This window comes from Chelonoidis abingdonii, chromosome 19 (assembly GCF_003597395.2).
Source record: "Chelonoidis abingdonii isolate Lonesome George chromosome 19, CheloAbing_2.0, whole genome shotgun sequence".
NCBI classification, from domain to species: Eukaryota; Metazoa; Chordata; order Testudines; family Testudinidae; genus Chelonoidis; species Chelonoidis abingdonii.
In genome coordinates this window covers 32,997,513-33,013,242 of record NC_133787.1, presented here as the reverse complement: position 1 = coordinate 33,013,242, position 15,730 = coordinate 32,997,513, and the positions used below count along the sequence as shown (strand labels likewise).

Here is a 15,730-nt window from a genome sequence, read left to right as displayed (position 1 = left end):
CAAGTAATCTCTTTGTAATGTTCCCTAAGGCACTTTAACATAGTGCTGTTTCAAACAGAACTATATAAAAACACACTAGAGAGCCTTTAGTGCACACCAGCAGGGTCTACATGGACCAATTAATGCACAACATGCTATTGTGCTTTAGGAATCACATCCCTGTAGTCCACATTACTGCTCTGTATGAACAGGCCCTTAGAGGCAAATAACCATTTACAGTGTTTATCCAATGTTTACTGAATAAAAACACCCATTTCAATAAAAATTTGGTTCCTAAGTATCTAAATTACTTTTCAAAATGAGACTTAGACATTGCAAAGTTGAGTGCAGCAACCACTCAACACCTTTAAAAATCTGGGCCTAAGCACTTTCCTGAATCGGAAGAGTATAAAGAAGCCTGGCAGTTAAATTACTGTTTTTATGTACATCCACATAAATCTAGCTAAATTCTTGACTCAACACCTCACATAAATGCACAGACAAAAAAAATGCAAAGCATAATGAAGTTTCTCTTCACTTATTTATGATCTCAGTCAAGATTAAGTATCTCTTGTGACTCCAAGACTGAATTCCAGCTGCCTCCAAATGCAAAGTGCGCTGCTCCAGCAGTTCACTTTTTGCAAAGCAAGCCAGCATTTCCAGGTATGAAAAAATAATTTGCGATCAAACAGGCATCATTATTGAAAAGTCCATAATCTACTGGAACACAAGATGGTCTAAATCTTGGTCTTGTGGGAGCTGAATGAGGATACCTGCAACCCATTCAAATGGGAGTTGGGAAGCCAGGCTACTCCTCACTTTGGCAGGCAGCAGCTATTCATGGCCATTGCTGGTGGAGATTAGAAGCCACTGAAGTCAATGAGAGCCCTGCATCAAGTGAAGGTAGAATTTAGCAGGAGGTGGTTGAAATTACATAAAAGATACAAGAAGTGATTGCAGAATAGGAAGTATAAATGGAATCACATACTGAACAGTTTTACTAGCTTCAGTACAAAAGGCTACAAAGCAGTAGGAAATAGGAAATCTCCAAAAGAAATTCTCACAACAGCAGGAGGAGGGAGGAAAACAGGAGCTGCAGAGAGACGTTTTTCCAGAAGCAGTCACCAGATCAGAGACTGTGTGCTGTGGTCTAAGAAAAGCAAAGAAGAATTTAGTATTATGAACAAACAAAGCCTTGGAGAAGCACAGATATAAGCTATTCACCGCAGAGTAACATCCTAATAGACATACAACTTTCACTTGAAAGCAATGTTTTCACGAGCAACGGAGTGTTCCCAGGTGCTGTAAACTCATTCTTAAAAGTATGCTTTTAAGGATAGCTAACCAGGAACAAATCCCAACAAAAACAGACCGTTCCTAGGACACAGTTAGTGCCGATATAAAACAGGGATGAGAAAGTGGATAAAGCCCTGAGTTGAGAAGCTGAAGTGGAGGGGAATCTTCAGAGATCTGGAAAAACACCCAGGTGAAGATAAAGAGAGGAATTCCAAATTGGAGATTATTACTTGTCATATATAATAAAGTTATTGGCACAAGTAGGAAAGTGTTTTACAAATGCATTCGCTGGACAGCAGAGGTAGGAAGCAAGATTAGGAAGAGATGTTTAGAGAAAGGAGCTCAAATAGCACATACACCTCTACCCCGATATAACGCCGTCCTCGGGAGCCAAAAAATCTTACCGTGTTATAGGTGAAACCGCGTTATATTGAACTTGCTTTGATCCACCAGAGTGCGCAGCCACCCCTCACCCCCCGGAGCACTGCTTTACCGCGTTATATCAGAATTCGTGTTATATCGGGTCGCATTATATCAGGGTAGAGGTGTATATTAGCAGACTTACTATAACACTTTTCAGGCTTGGTTCTCCACTGCCTTGCACGAGGCATGCCATAACTTACATCTGTGCAAAGTGGATCTAAAACACTACCATTATCATTTTTTAGTACTTCCTATCTACTTGGCATAGATGCAGACAACAACAGAAGGCATAAAGCACAGGAGACTCAGGTTATGAACTTGAGGGAGAACTCTGCTGAAAGTGTTAAAATTCTCTTTGATGGCTGATGTTCTGCTAACTCTCCTAAAGTGCCTGAAAATTTAGAAAACAAGACCCAGATTAGCAAGGTGTTTTACTTTAGCATGTGAATAGTCCCACTGAAGCCAAGTCCTGTAAAATAAATATGCAAGAGACTTCAGGAGTTCAGGCTTTAGTGAAGCTTAGGGAGCTTAGGTGGTTCTCAAATGGCTGAAGTCTCATTATTTCCTAATTTTATAACTATCCACTGCAAAATAAAACAAAAAAAAAATTTTCTACTGGCACCTCTTCTGTAGATTTCAGTGTGATTTTCCTGATGTCTTGGTACCATTCAAAGAGCTCTTCTACTGTATCAGTTGCAAATTCAACAGGAGGATCTTCTGGATTCTTGGGTTCCAGTATGAAGACAAAAGCCTTGTCATGCTTCCCTTGTGGCATTTTCACTATTGGACAGCACAGTAACAACAGAGACATACAAAAAGTTATCAACTCCTTTAGTCTTAACTGCATGCTGTATGAGTGGTTGGTTCAATGCAGCGGCCAACCATATAGATTTTCACTATGATAAAATCTCTTGTCAGGCTGAATAGATAGCATCATCTTTCCTGCTCTAGGGGAAACAGCCCAAATAAAGGAGGAAAACCTAGGAATCCCACTACAAGCTCCAGAGGCTACGTACCGACATTGTATGTACTGAGGACCAATATGCCATGACACAGAGTTCCTAAGGGGTTGTCCTCAATAATCTGTGAAGAAACAATGGGTTTAATTTGATTCTCTTAATCTTTTCCCTTTTAATCAGTAGTCACAGGATGCATAACAAAAATTAAACACAAAGTTAACTGCCTATAACTGCCCACAATGTCATGGAGAAACTGCCAAAGGCTCTGTTTAAACAGTTCATTTTTAGTGAGAGAATCTCTCATTATGGATGAAAGATGACTAGTGAGGCTGGGAATAACCCTGGTGAATCTGCAAGTCTTCAATTCGACTGGTTCACTGTTTTCCAACTTGCAAACATTTGCCACTTGAATTCAGAAATCAAATGCAGTGTTTTGACTATTACATTACAAAGCTACTGTTCTGGCATAATTTGCTAATTTTTTAAGCTTTCCTTTACAATACCAGAAAGACCAAAGCATTCATATAAATTTCCCCACACACACCCAAGGGATCACTGATCTGAGGGTTCATTGAACATTTTATTTTAAAAAACCAAAAGGATTCATGCAATTTAATAACTGCCTACTCAGACTTTTGCTTTCATTTATTAGATTAAATTGCTCTTTGTCTAAGACTCTGGAACACATTTTCACATGCTTTTGGCAGGCACAGTTGGCTCAGTTATGTACTAGGTAACAGGGTAGGAAAACAGCTCATTAGATTCATTTGTGCACCCTGTTTTCCCATTTGTTTCCCATTAAGTGCTTATGTAGGGCACATAATTGTTCCACACATCTATCTGAAAATCTGACCATGTACAGTAACTCCTTATTTAACACTGTCTCGGTTAACGTTGTTTCGTCGCCGATCTATTAGAGAAGATACTTATTTAAAGCTGCGCAACGTTTACTTATAACGTTGTTTGGCCGTGGAGGCTTGGAACCAGGGTTGGCTCGCAGCCCCCCTGTCAACTTCCCTCCACACCTACCCTCAGCACCTCCCGCCCACCAGCGCCCCGAGGATCAGCAGCTCTCCCCTCCCTCCCTGCCCACAGCAATCAGCTGTTTTGCGGTGTTCAGGAAGCTTGGAGGATGGGGAAGGAGCAAGGACATGGCACGCTCGGGAGAGGGGATGGAGCAGGGATGGGAAGTGGTGGGGCATGGGTGGAGCCTTGGGGGAAGGGGTGGAGTGGGAGTGGGTCTGCGGCAGAGCCAGGGGTTGAGCACCCCCCAACACATTGGAAAGAATAGCAAGAGGAGCAGCTGGATGATCCATCCTCTTTCACACTCCAACTCCACCACCGCAACCAAGCTTCACAATCATCATTGCTGAGTACAGTATTGTTTGTTTAAAACTTATACTGTATATGTCTATAACGTCTTTGTCTGGTGAAAAAGTTTCCCTGGAATCTAACCCTCCCTATTTATATTAATTCTTATGGGGAAATTGGATTCGCTTAACATCATTTTGCTTAAAGTCGATTTTTCAAGAACAAAACTACAACGTTAAGCGAGGAGTTACTGTATGCTAATCTTTAGCCTGCAGGGAATTGCTATGGCCTCCTTATAACGCACCCCATCAACAACTCTGCCCAAATGCAGTTCCATACCGAATAACCTGCCAAGCATAACTAGTCGCATCAAGGACAGAAGAGAACTGTGTCTGCACAGCCCCAAGGACAGCAAACACTATGTGTACTTTTCTACTCTGTGCTAAGTCTGCATCATGCACAACATATAGTTATAATCCCATGAATGAGAGAAACCAGCTCAGTATGCAGAGGGTAGCATCATGCTAATGGAAGACATGAACCAAACCCTGAACTCTTCACCTGGCTTTCAAGGTCTGCAAAGTTATCAGCTGACATGTCTTCAACGTAATTAGATGGAAAATAGTGTTGGACTTTTTCCCCATAGTCTCCTTTCCACCTGAAATTAAAAAAAGAGACAACTGAAGACCTTCAAACACAGACCATTAATTAAGCAATAATCCTGAATAAATTGGTCATTAATCCCCAAGACCAGCTTGCTAGTTGGCCATTGCCAAAATAAAAGTGACGAAGTAGCTAAAGCACTAACAAAGAGATCATTAATTGTGGTAGGTGATTTCAAAGAGATTGTAGCTGCAGTTCATGACTTAAGAAGCTTCCCCTTCAGCACTAAACATGATTATGTGGTTGATTGCTTTGTGGAAACAACTAGAGGACATTAGATTCCTAAGCATTCCAATCAATGTATAAGTCAAGTAGGAAAGAAAACTTGTGGAAGGATACTCAGAGGATGGAGATAACCTAAACCCATTTTGGTTTTCAAGGGGTGTTGTGCAAAGCCCGGAGAGGGATGCTGCACTGACACAGGGTTAGCCTTTGAAGGGTCTCCTGCAAGAAATGGGTTTTTGGGAGGGATGTGAATGGGGAAATGGAGCAGGCCTGACAGCCTGAGATAGGGAGGCTGTATAAAGCATAGAATGTTGGTACGGGGGAAGGCACAGATATGAGAGTGGGAGAAGGCAATGAAGGGAACACTGATGCTGCAATAAAGGGTGAACATCAAAAGAATGTGGGTAGCAGGGAAAAAAAAAAGATCAAGCCATGCCATACTTGGAACCACTACTGCCAGCTATTCCAGAGAGCAGCACTGGTTTCCTTCTTAGCAAGTTTTGCTATTCCCAGTGGAAGATTTTTTCCCTGCCCATTTCTCTACAAGGATACCCCTTTCCTTTGAGGGCTAGCAATGCCACTACCTAGAAAAAACAGATGGGACTCCTTTCAGATCCCATCAACCTCATTATTGGCTTGTCCACAATGCAGTTACCAAGTGATGCAAGTCACTCCCTCCTGGTAAAGACAGTGACCCCTGCCATCCCAGACAGCAAAGGACTGGACCTAGGACTCAAACCTGGATGTCACACAACAGTAGAGTACTGTCCACAGGGTCACTCCTCTCAAAAGGTCTTTGATGGTTACCAAGCACTTTATAGTACTTCTTGTCAAAAACCCAAGCAGGAACAATGTGAGTCAAGGTGGGAAGCTGAGAAAAGTAAAAGGGGATTTTCTTTCTTCATCGACTCCTGGGATGTATAAGCAACAGCGGCTGGGTCAGAAGCAGAGATTTTTAAGAACCCCTGCATAAAGCTGAATTCATTTCCCCATCACATACACCCCATGCCGGCTCTTCTACAAGGAATCACTCTCCTTACCAGCCTTCTGTTTCCTTTGTGACGTTATGAATTAGGGCCCCTCTGCAGAAGCTCAGTTCATCACTTCTTTTAGCTTTATAGTCATATATGGCTTTCACTGTTCTCTGAGGCTTTAAAAGGAAATGAAATAAAGGGGTCAGAGAGAGGGACAGGTCACAAAATGATCAATAAATCCATCTCAGAAGAAAAAAGAAATTAGATCTCTTTCTTTATTAGGCTTGGTAAGCTTAACTCTAAGGTTCCAGAGTGACATCTGCTGGCATAAGGGAGTGTCACTGTTTAACCAAGTATCAGAGAGGTAGTCGTGTTAGTCCAGATCTGTAAAAAGCAACAAAGAGTCCTGTGGCACTTTATAGACTAACAGACTTATTGGAGCATAAGCTTTTGTGGGTGAATACCCACTTTGCCACTGTTTAACCAGTATTCTTCAAACACCAGCCAAAAGAGAACTTCTTTTGTGGATGCATGGTTATATAACACAGAGAACCGTGAACTATCATCCCTGCTTACGTACACCCAGATACAATCTGAGCCTCAAGGCTTGGGATGCAGTCCCTCTCTCTTCAGGGTATGCATCAGTCCTAACATCCCCTTCAAAACCTCATCAACCATACCACAGAATAATTTTTTACTAGGAAACCCAAGTTTCTATCAGGACAAGCAATTTTCCTTATCTTGAATTTACTTCTACCTGAATTCTTTCACAGTAATTCACAAATCATTAGTCACAAAGAGAAAGAACTACAGCTGAATGTGCATTTACAGCCAAGATGGCTTTTGCAAGAATTACAACTAAATATGTATTTACCATGCCATTTGTTTTTAAATGTTAAACAAATGCATAATAGACTCATAGACTCGTAGATCAGAAGGGACCAATATGATCATCTAGTCTGACCTTCTGCACAAAGCAGACCCACAGAACCCTACCCATCTACTTTTATAACAACCCCTAACCCATGACTGAGTTATGGAAGTCCTCAAAATTGTGGTTTGAAGACCTCAAGCTGCAGAGAATCCACCAGCAAGTGACCCATGCCCCACGCTGCAGAGGAAGGCGAAAACCTCCAGGGCCCTGCCAATCCGCCCTGGAGGAAAATTCCTCCCGACCCCAAATATGGCGATCAGCTAAACCCTGAGCATGTGGGCAAGACTCACGCAGCCAGCACCCAGGAAAGAATTCTCTGCAGTAACTCAGATCCCATCCCATCCAACATCCCCTCACAGACCATTGAGCAGACTTATCTGCTGATAATCCAAGATCAATTGCCCAAATTAAACTATCCCATCATATCATCCCCTCCATATACTTATCAAGCTTAGTCTTAAAGCCAGATAAGTCTTTTGCCCCCACTACTTCCCTCGGAAGGCTGTTCCAGAACTTCACTCCCCTACATGGTTAGAAACCTTCGTCTAATTTTCAAGTCTCTAACTTCCTAATATCCAGTTTGTACCCATTTGTCCTTGTGCCTACATTAGTACTAAGCTTAAATAATTCCTCTCCCTCCCTAACGATTAATCCCCCTGATATATTTATATAGAGCAAGCATATCCCCCCGGAGCCTTCTTTTGGCCAGGCTAAACAAGCCAAGCTCTTTGAGTCTCCTTTCATAAGGCAGGGTTTTCCATTCCTCGATCATCCTAGTAGCCCGTCTCTGAACCTGTTCCAGTTTGAATTCATCCTTCTTAAACATGGGACACCAGAACTGCACACAATATTCCAGGTGGGGTCTCACCAGCGCCTTATATAACGGTACTAACACCTCCTTATCCTTGCTGGAAATACCTCGCCTGATGCATCCTAAAACCGCATTTGCTTTTTTAACAGGCCATATCGCACATTGGCGGCTCATAGACATCCTGCTATCAACCAACCGTACCCAAGGTCCTTCTCCTCCTCCTGTCTGCTTCCAACTGATGCGTCCCCAATGTATATCTAAAATTCTTATTATTAATCCCTAAGTGCATGACCTTGCACTTTTCACTATTATATTTCATCCTATTACTATTACTCCAGTTTACAAGGTGGTCCAGATCTTCCTGTATAGTATCCGGTCCTTCTCCGTGTTAGCAATACCCCCAGCTTTGTGTCATCCGCAAACTTTATTAGCACATTCCCGCTCTTTGTGCCAGGTCAGTAATAAAAAGGTTAAATAAGATCGGTCCCAAAACCGATCCTTGAGGGACTCCACTAGTAACCTCCTTCCAGCCTGACAGTTCACCCTTCAGTACGACCCGCTGGAGTCTCCCTTTAACCAGTTCCTTATCCACCTTACAACTTTCATATTCATCCCCATCTTTTCCAATTTAACTAACAGTTCCCCATGTGGAACCGTGTCAAACGCCTTACTGAAAAATCGAGGTAAATTAGATCTACCGCATTTCCTTTGTCTAAGTAATCCGTCACCTTCTCAAAGAAGGAGATCAGGTTGGTTTGGCACGATCTACCTTTAGTAAATCCATGTTGCAATTCGTCCCAATTACCATTGACCTCAATGTCCTTAACTACTTTCTCCTTTAAATTTTTTTCCAAGACCTTACATACTACAGACGTCAAGCTAACAGGCCTATAGTTACCCGGATCACTTTTTTTCCCTTTCTTAAGATAGGAAAGCTACGTTAGCAATTCTCCCAGTCGATACGGTACAACCCCTGAGTTTTACGATTGATTAAAAATTCTCGCTAACGGGCTCGCAATTTCATGCGCCAGTTCCTTTAATATCCTTGGATGGAGATGTCCGGGCCCTCCGATTTTGTCCCATTAAATGCTGTTCAACGTTTGGGCCTCTACCTCAGATGCGGTAATATCCACCTCCCATATCCTCATTCCCAAGTTCTTATCATCCCTCCATCATCCCTAAACTCCTTCACTAGTCTTTTCCGGCACTGCTAAGTCCCGCCTTTTGGTGTGACTGTCACAACCAACTCCAGCTGTGTTAAGCTTTCTGCCTTTTTTACAAGGCTAGTGCCTCCGTCCTCTGTGATACTGTGCTCGCATTGCCAGCTTGGTTGGGCCTACAACTCCGTAGCCATTGCATTTATATTTCGCCTTTCTTGGGATGCAGGCTTCCGACTAGTGTATTCACTAGCTGGAGGACTGAATACTGTACCGTTAAAATGCGTAATGCTCATGCACTGTGGCGATATTGAAGAATCCACAGCCGCATGTCTAACGTTCAATTCACAGTCCATTCGCAAGTAACTAATTTTCATGTAACTCGTATTATAGACCAATAAGTAATGAGCCATTGAGGAAATGTCGTGAAAATAGCACAGCCATGGAATAGCCCAGTCATATGAAATTGGGGTTGTATACCATGTGGTATCATGCTTCAGTTTGAACTGAAAGTTCAAGGCATCTAGGGGATTGCAGCTCAATGCGCGAATGGAAAGCATCATAGCCGCCTACCAACCATGTGTTCTCTTAGGAACTAATTTTTAAAAGTTTCAGGTGCTTTTATAAAAATGCCATGGAACAAGGGTATGAGTTCGGGTAATGAAGCTGTCCCATCGCTTAACAGGTTGCAAGGATGCTTAGGACGCGCTAGTACAATGTTGCGATGTGAGATGCCTCAATTTGTGACTTTGGTCCATAAATGAGTAGGTTTACTAAGGATGGTTCTGAGAGCAGTTATCCACTAAACGCGAACAAGAGACGGATGCATGAAATCAGGCTGAGTGACCTTAAGGATCACACAACTAGAAGCTGTAGGGTTGCCGTACTGGAAGGAAGCATGGGTTGTGCCTTACCGGAAATGTGTGCTCATAGCTGGATAAGTATGAGTAGTAGAGTCAATAGATATGATTGTTATGCGGTAAGTAAAATTTTGGAGGGTACCCATGTTAAGCAGAGTGGCGCTGAGAGAGAATAGTGGGTCTCCAATCCACTTCCCTAACTAATTTCCTTAACTCTTTAAAATTAGCCCTTGAGAAGTCAAAAACCCTAATCCCAGATCTATGTTTGTTTATCCTTCCATCTAGTTTGAACTGAATCAGCTCATGATCACTCGAACCAAGGTCATCCCCTACCACCATTTCTTCTAGTAATTTTAAAAGTTCAGTGCTTTATAAAAAGTGTGCAAGACTGTCCACCTTCATTTGCATGCAAAACCCTGATCTGCATGAGTAATCATTTTTACTTGGTCCATAAATGTAGGTTCAAATTTCCAGGCATATCCACACAAGCATGCATGTGAAATCAGGATCACCTAGGCACACTGAGAAGCTGGGTGCCCGATTTCTCATCTGGATAAGTAAATACTAGGTTTGCATATAGAAAATGCGTAAGTAAAATTTTGGAGGATGGGCTAAAAAAATTATACCCCTCTTGAGTTTTACCTCCCACTACAAGCCAGATATAAATATTGAAAGTACCAGAAAAATCAACACAAATTTTCTGACATCTTTTCAGACACCTACAGGAAGGTTAGTTTGAAAAATCACTTGACCATAAACATACCACTGATGGGGTTATTTCGTTAGGCTCCACATACATCTTGACGTCATAGAGCGAATTAATATCTTTCTCCTAAAAATGGAGAGGAAAAAACAGAGTTAAGGAAATATATTTTTAATCTACAAAAGGACTGTTCTACAGAGTAAGAGGCCCTTATGTGCTGTACACACGTATCTACAGTATCACTTCAGCAATTCAGAAACTATGGGGCTGACCAAAGCTGGGAGCCCTGACTTCTGTTAGAGGCCCATTTCTATCACTAGCTCACCATGTAGCCTGGGAAAGTCATTTAACCTGCCTGTGCCTATCTTTGATCAAACAGTATTATGACCATACCACCTCACAGGAGTATTACTTAATTCATTAAATGCTTGTGAAGAACTTTGAGATGCTGAGTGAGATTATTATGTGGAACTGAAAAAACTAGCAGTTGGTGCTATGGCTTTGGTTCCATAATCACTGCAGGTCTCCTAGCTTACATAAATGGCTTTCTTTAATAGACAAAAAACTAAGCTGCAAAAAGCTGCTTTGACGTAGGTGCTTACTCTCCCCCTCCGCCCTCCCCCGATTTGGAATTTTATCTCCTTCGTCTCCTACCATGGAGGAGGATGGTGTTTATCTTTCAATGAATCACTTCATTACAAAAGGTAATCACTTGCCGTGCTGTAGCGCTCTAGCAGTTCCTCAGTCACAGGGTAACGCAGTTTCATCTTCCTATACAGAGTGTGCTTTTCAAAGTAGGTCACCAGTTCAACTAAGCTTTCAAAACAGGCAGAGGTGCCCAGAACAAAGTGGTAGCCTTCTTGTCGAATTCTGAAGTGCTTCACTTTCCCTTCAGCTCTGTGGAATTAGTACAAGTGCTGTGATACTTTAAAAGTCACTGCGGCCTAATACAGTAAAACCTCACTTACCATGAACTGGATCATTATCCCCTGACACATTTTAAATGTATAACAAAGTTCCGCACTTTTCCAAAGCTTCATTTATCCAAATAAATTTCAGGTTCCCGCGTTCAACTCACAAATAGAACAGATTCAAGAATTGTCTCACCCATCTCCAATATGTGAAGCATTGGAAATACCCTTATTTTTTTCCTGTTTTCATTTCCCCATTAACTCACACTTCAGACTCCTCTCAGCTTCACCAGTCATCTAGCCAAAAAGGATTTATCTGGACTAAGATTCTCTTCGGAAGCCTGTCACTGTCAATCACTTTTAAGTGACGAGAAGCAGTCTCCCCAGAAACAGTGGCTACTTTATCCCTACAGTGCTCCCGATAGCCACTGCAATCTACTTTTAAAGGAAAAATTCCTATTCACTTAAGCAAAAATTTTGAATTTTTGGTAATCACTGTAAAAACCACCACCCAACCACTTTTTGATATATGGAGGATACCTACAAAATGCTCAAACCTACAAACTTTTCTGGCTATGAAGTGTTTTCATAAGGACACCACTGTATAGAATCCATAATGGACTTTAATACCCTATCTTCCCAATAGGAGAAAGATGAAACTAGAGCTCACTGCAGACTTGAGAAGTCTGGAAATCTTCAATGCAAAGTACATAAATAAGACAGCATGTATCTGCACTCCAAAACAATATTTTATACTGCATTAACAGACATGATTAAAGAAACTTAATATGATTCAAAATTGCAATAGAGTATATTACAGTTCTTATAAACATACAGTTTCGATAAGAGAAACAGTTGTTATAAAGCAGTTACCACTGGCAAGGATACTTAACAGCAGACAGATGGCAACTTTCATTTTTAGTGAGCTGCGTAATGTAACAGATGCTGAATGAATGAACCTCAAATTATTATGCAACTTAACTAAGTTTCCTCTGGTCAGAGACCTGGGGTCTGTAGTGCTGATCTAGAAAAGAAACTGCACTGGCATGCAATTTCACAGAAGCCAACAGAGGTCCACATGCACACTACAGTATGAGATATCCTGGGCCAAGTTTTCAGCCACACGCAAAATTATCCACTCCATACGTGCACATATATTTTGCCCATGCATCCACTTACATGTGCACATCAAGAAACTGTGTGGCTAACTACCTAAGCTGCAAGAGCAAACTCAGGTTTTATTCATGCAAAGGCTACAATAGGAAGATTTTCATGTTCAAAACCAGACAGCATGAATAGCCCTATAAGTTGCACAGTCGCATGTACCTTTTCTTACCTGAATGTCATGGCAAATGAATCGGGCTCATCTCTCTTTCTAATCAGAAACGCTCCATCTCGAGGAATTCGCATCAACATGTCTTCTGCTTCTCCTCGACTCAGGTTACTGTAGTACCAACTACAGTAGAGGGAAAGAAAATGGACAAGCGATTACAAAGCTTGTCAAAGTGTCACTCAGTAAGAATAACTTGCAGTATTACTAGAATTATAGCTTGAGACATTACAAGATAAATTATACATTAGATTTTCCTCATCATGGCACATATGACAGCATCTTAAAGCAAAATACTGTAACACATCAGCTTATTTAGGGTAAAACCATCAGGAAAACATCAGAACACCTTGTCTGCTTATAGTAATAAAACATAAATCAACTTGTCTCCATAGAACAGTGGCAGAGAATGCTGCTTTATCTGTTCATAACCAAATGCCAGTAGATAGGGAGTACTAAAAAATGATAATGGTAGCATTTTACATCCACTTTGCACAGGTGTAAGTTATGGCATGCCTTGTGCAAGGCAGTGGAGAACCAAGCTTGAAAAGTGTTATAGTAAGTCCGCTAATGTACACCTCTACCCTGATATAATGTGACCCGATATAACATGAATTCCGATATAACACGGTAAAGCGGTGCTCCGGGGGGAGGAGCGGCTGTGCACTCTGGTGGATCAAAGCAAGTTCGATATAACGCAGTTTCACCTATAACACGGTAAGATTTTTTGGCTCCCGAGGACGGTGTTATATCAGGGTAGAGGTGTATGTCAGAGTTTTGACATGGAAGATTTTAAGGAAGAGTCCCGATATGGGCTAGGGAAAAACAGCAGACATTAGATACTTCCTTAGGACCAGATTCTGTCTCTCACAAGTACTACTCAAGATGAGTAACAATGGTAGAATCTGGTTCTGATTTCAGTGGAGCTAGAACAATTTACCTTAGTCATGGCTCTTCACCCAATGATGTAAAAACAAAAAACAGCTGAATCCTACAAGGCATCCTCAACTCACACTAACTTCAAAAGGTATCTCAGGATGTATAGGACGGTACAGAATCAGGCCCCAGAACATGAAAACTGTCTAAAGTCATGGACATATGTTTTGCACACAAAGTAATCTTTCTTTTTTGATCTGTAGAGAAAACAATGGACCAAAAGTGCACATGGTGCATGAACAGTAACTTCTGAATTCCCCAAATTACTTGCCAGACCACAGGCAACAACTCAACACCAAACACTACTTGCTGAGTTCTTTAAATTACCAAGCAAAGAAAGGGAACTGGGAGAGGAAGGACTTGGTATCCTCTGGGTGAATTACAGCTTTCCCTGTTTCTCTGAATTGCATATAGTTACCAATGAGCATCTACTTTACCATTAGCCCCCCATGAAGCCCAGAGTATAACCTGAATCTTTCATGGTTCTTAGTGTCCCTGGATGCATGAAATCCATGGCCATATATGACAACAAAAAGTTGCACACTTTAACATAACAACCCGAGCACTTCACTTCATCTGTACATACTCTTTAGTTTCATGAGGTTTGGGGTTAGGCACAGCATCAGTCAGACGCAGCTCAAACTCAGCACATCGCAAGTGGGCTTCCTTGTAGTGTTGAACAAGATCATAGATACTATCAAAGGTGAGGTTGTCGGTCAGATAATATTTCATGGTATCTCCTTCACTATTAGAACGGATACGGCAATGCTGGACCCTACCTGACCTCCTTAAGAAACAAAGAGGGAGGAAAAAAAACAGTTAATAAAGACGGACGTTGAGAATGTTTTCTAACCTGCTCCTGGTTGATTCTAGTTTGTGAATTTATAAAGTCGCAGCAAATCATATTGTTTCTTTAACAAATAATAAGATTGCTGGGAGTTGTTCTTTTCAACCTACAGAGTTTTAAACGTACCCATAGGCATCACTGTAGTATTAGCACAGAAAGCTCTCTCACCAGTAGCTCTATCTGATATATTGTTACTTACAACTCCAGACTGGGAAAAATTAGGCAAAATCTTCTATTTTTTCCCCTACAGGGACATCCTCTTTTATCAACAAGGTCAAACTCTGTCAATGGAAATGAACTTGGGAAACTACCTGCTCAGCTTGGAAACTGATGATTTACACCAGTGCAAATGAGATCCAATTTTGGCCCACATACTGAAGAAATATTGTAACAAACTCTTCATGCTCCTATAGCTTTAGAGGAGTGGAAGATTAGACCAATTACCTATTCCAATCAATGAACATAACCCCAAATGGAGCCCAATCATGCCTAGCAATGTTAGACTAAATTGCACCTTAATCAAAAAAGTGTGATCTTTCCACAACTGCACTAAATCTCCCATTCCTACTTCCTCCCATAGCAGCTGTAAAATTATATTTTCTAAAAAAATATATTCTTATGCAATATAGTAGAATAAACACCACCAGTACCAAAAAAACAACTATACCAGAATGACAGGGTGTAATCATTAGGGAAAGTTTCACTTTCCCTAACTAGGAACGTTCCATCTTTGCCACCCATTTCAGCACAATATTCCTGGAGCAGCCTCTCAGCAGTTGTTCTCCCCTCTTTCATTTTCCCATGGAACCATTTCTCGTTGCAGTGCAACTCAGTGCGTTTCACGTCCTAGATCACATGAGAAGAGTTTCCGTTTTAAACTTGTATTTTACCATGACAATAAATGGTTCTGTCTCAGTTAAAAGGACTTCTACAATGGCAGGTCAATTTTCTTGCTTCCTTGAACTTTCAATACCCTCAAAAAAAATAAAAAAGAATGTTTGTCTAAAATCTGAAGTATGGTTTGCTATCAAATGAAAAACAAACTTAGGCATGTGCTGTGGGAGCTTATGGCTGCTGTGCACCTTTTCTTAATATTCCACAAAAAGTTCTGTGTCATGATTTTCATGTTCCCCCTTCCTCAGTATGGAGAGGTTTATTATGGTTGTAATGTGCATTCCGGTAAGTCAGATCACTTTTCAGGCTGCTTACAGTCAAAAGATTTTCACCTTCCTAGACTTGTGCAAGTAGTTATGATCTGTGGCAAGAATCTTAAAGAACATACTCTTATAGATCAGAGCATCTTCTATTTTAGGATTTTTTGACAGGAGAATTTTAGCTAATCACAGCACTGAATAATCATAGACCCTCCCATCATTAAAACCTGCATGAACAGGTGATGTGGTTTGCATGT

The 15,730-nt window shown here is 41.3% G+C and overlaps 1 protein-coding gene across 1 annotated transcript in view; it reads right to left on the bottom strand.

Moving 5' to 3' along the window:
* Positions 1–15,730, bottom strand: part of PLCG2 (phospholipase C gamma 2) — a 104,034-nt gene that overhangs the window by 17,146 nt on the left and 71,158 nt on the right. Inside the window, exons 17-25 of the mRNA XM_032766117.2 lie at positions 14,987–15,165; positions 14,059–14,259; positions 12,543–12,662; positions 11,012–11,192; positions 10,356–10,424; positions 5,897–6,006; positions 4,530–4,626; positions 2,715–2,781; positions 2,321–2,478 (exon numbers count right to left, since the gene is read on the bottom strand). Of these exons, the coding sequence (XP_032622008.1) occupies positions 2,321–2,478; positions 2,715–2,781; positions 4,530–4,626; positions 5,897–6,006; positions 10,356–10,424; positions 11,012–11,192; positions 12,543–12,662; positions 14,059–14,259; positions 14,987–15,165 (1,182 nt within the window). The remainder of the gene's footprint in view (positions 1–2,320; positions 2,479–2,714; positions 2,782–4,529; positions 4,627–5,896; positions 6,007–10,355; positions 10,425–11,011; positions 11,193–12,542; positions 12,663–14,058; positions 14,260–14,986; positions 15,166–15,730) is intronic.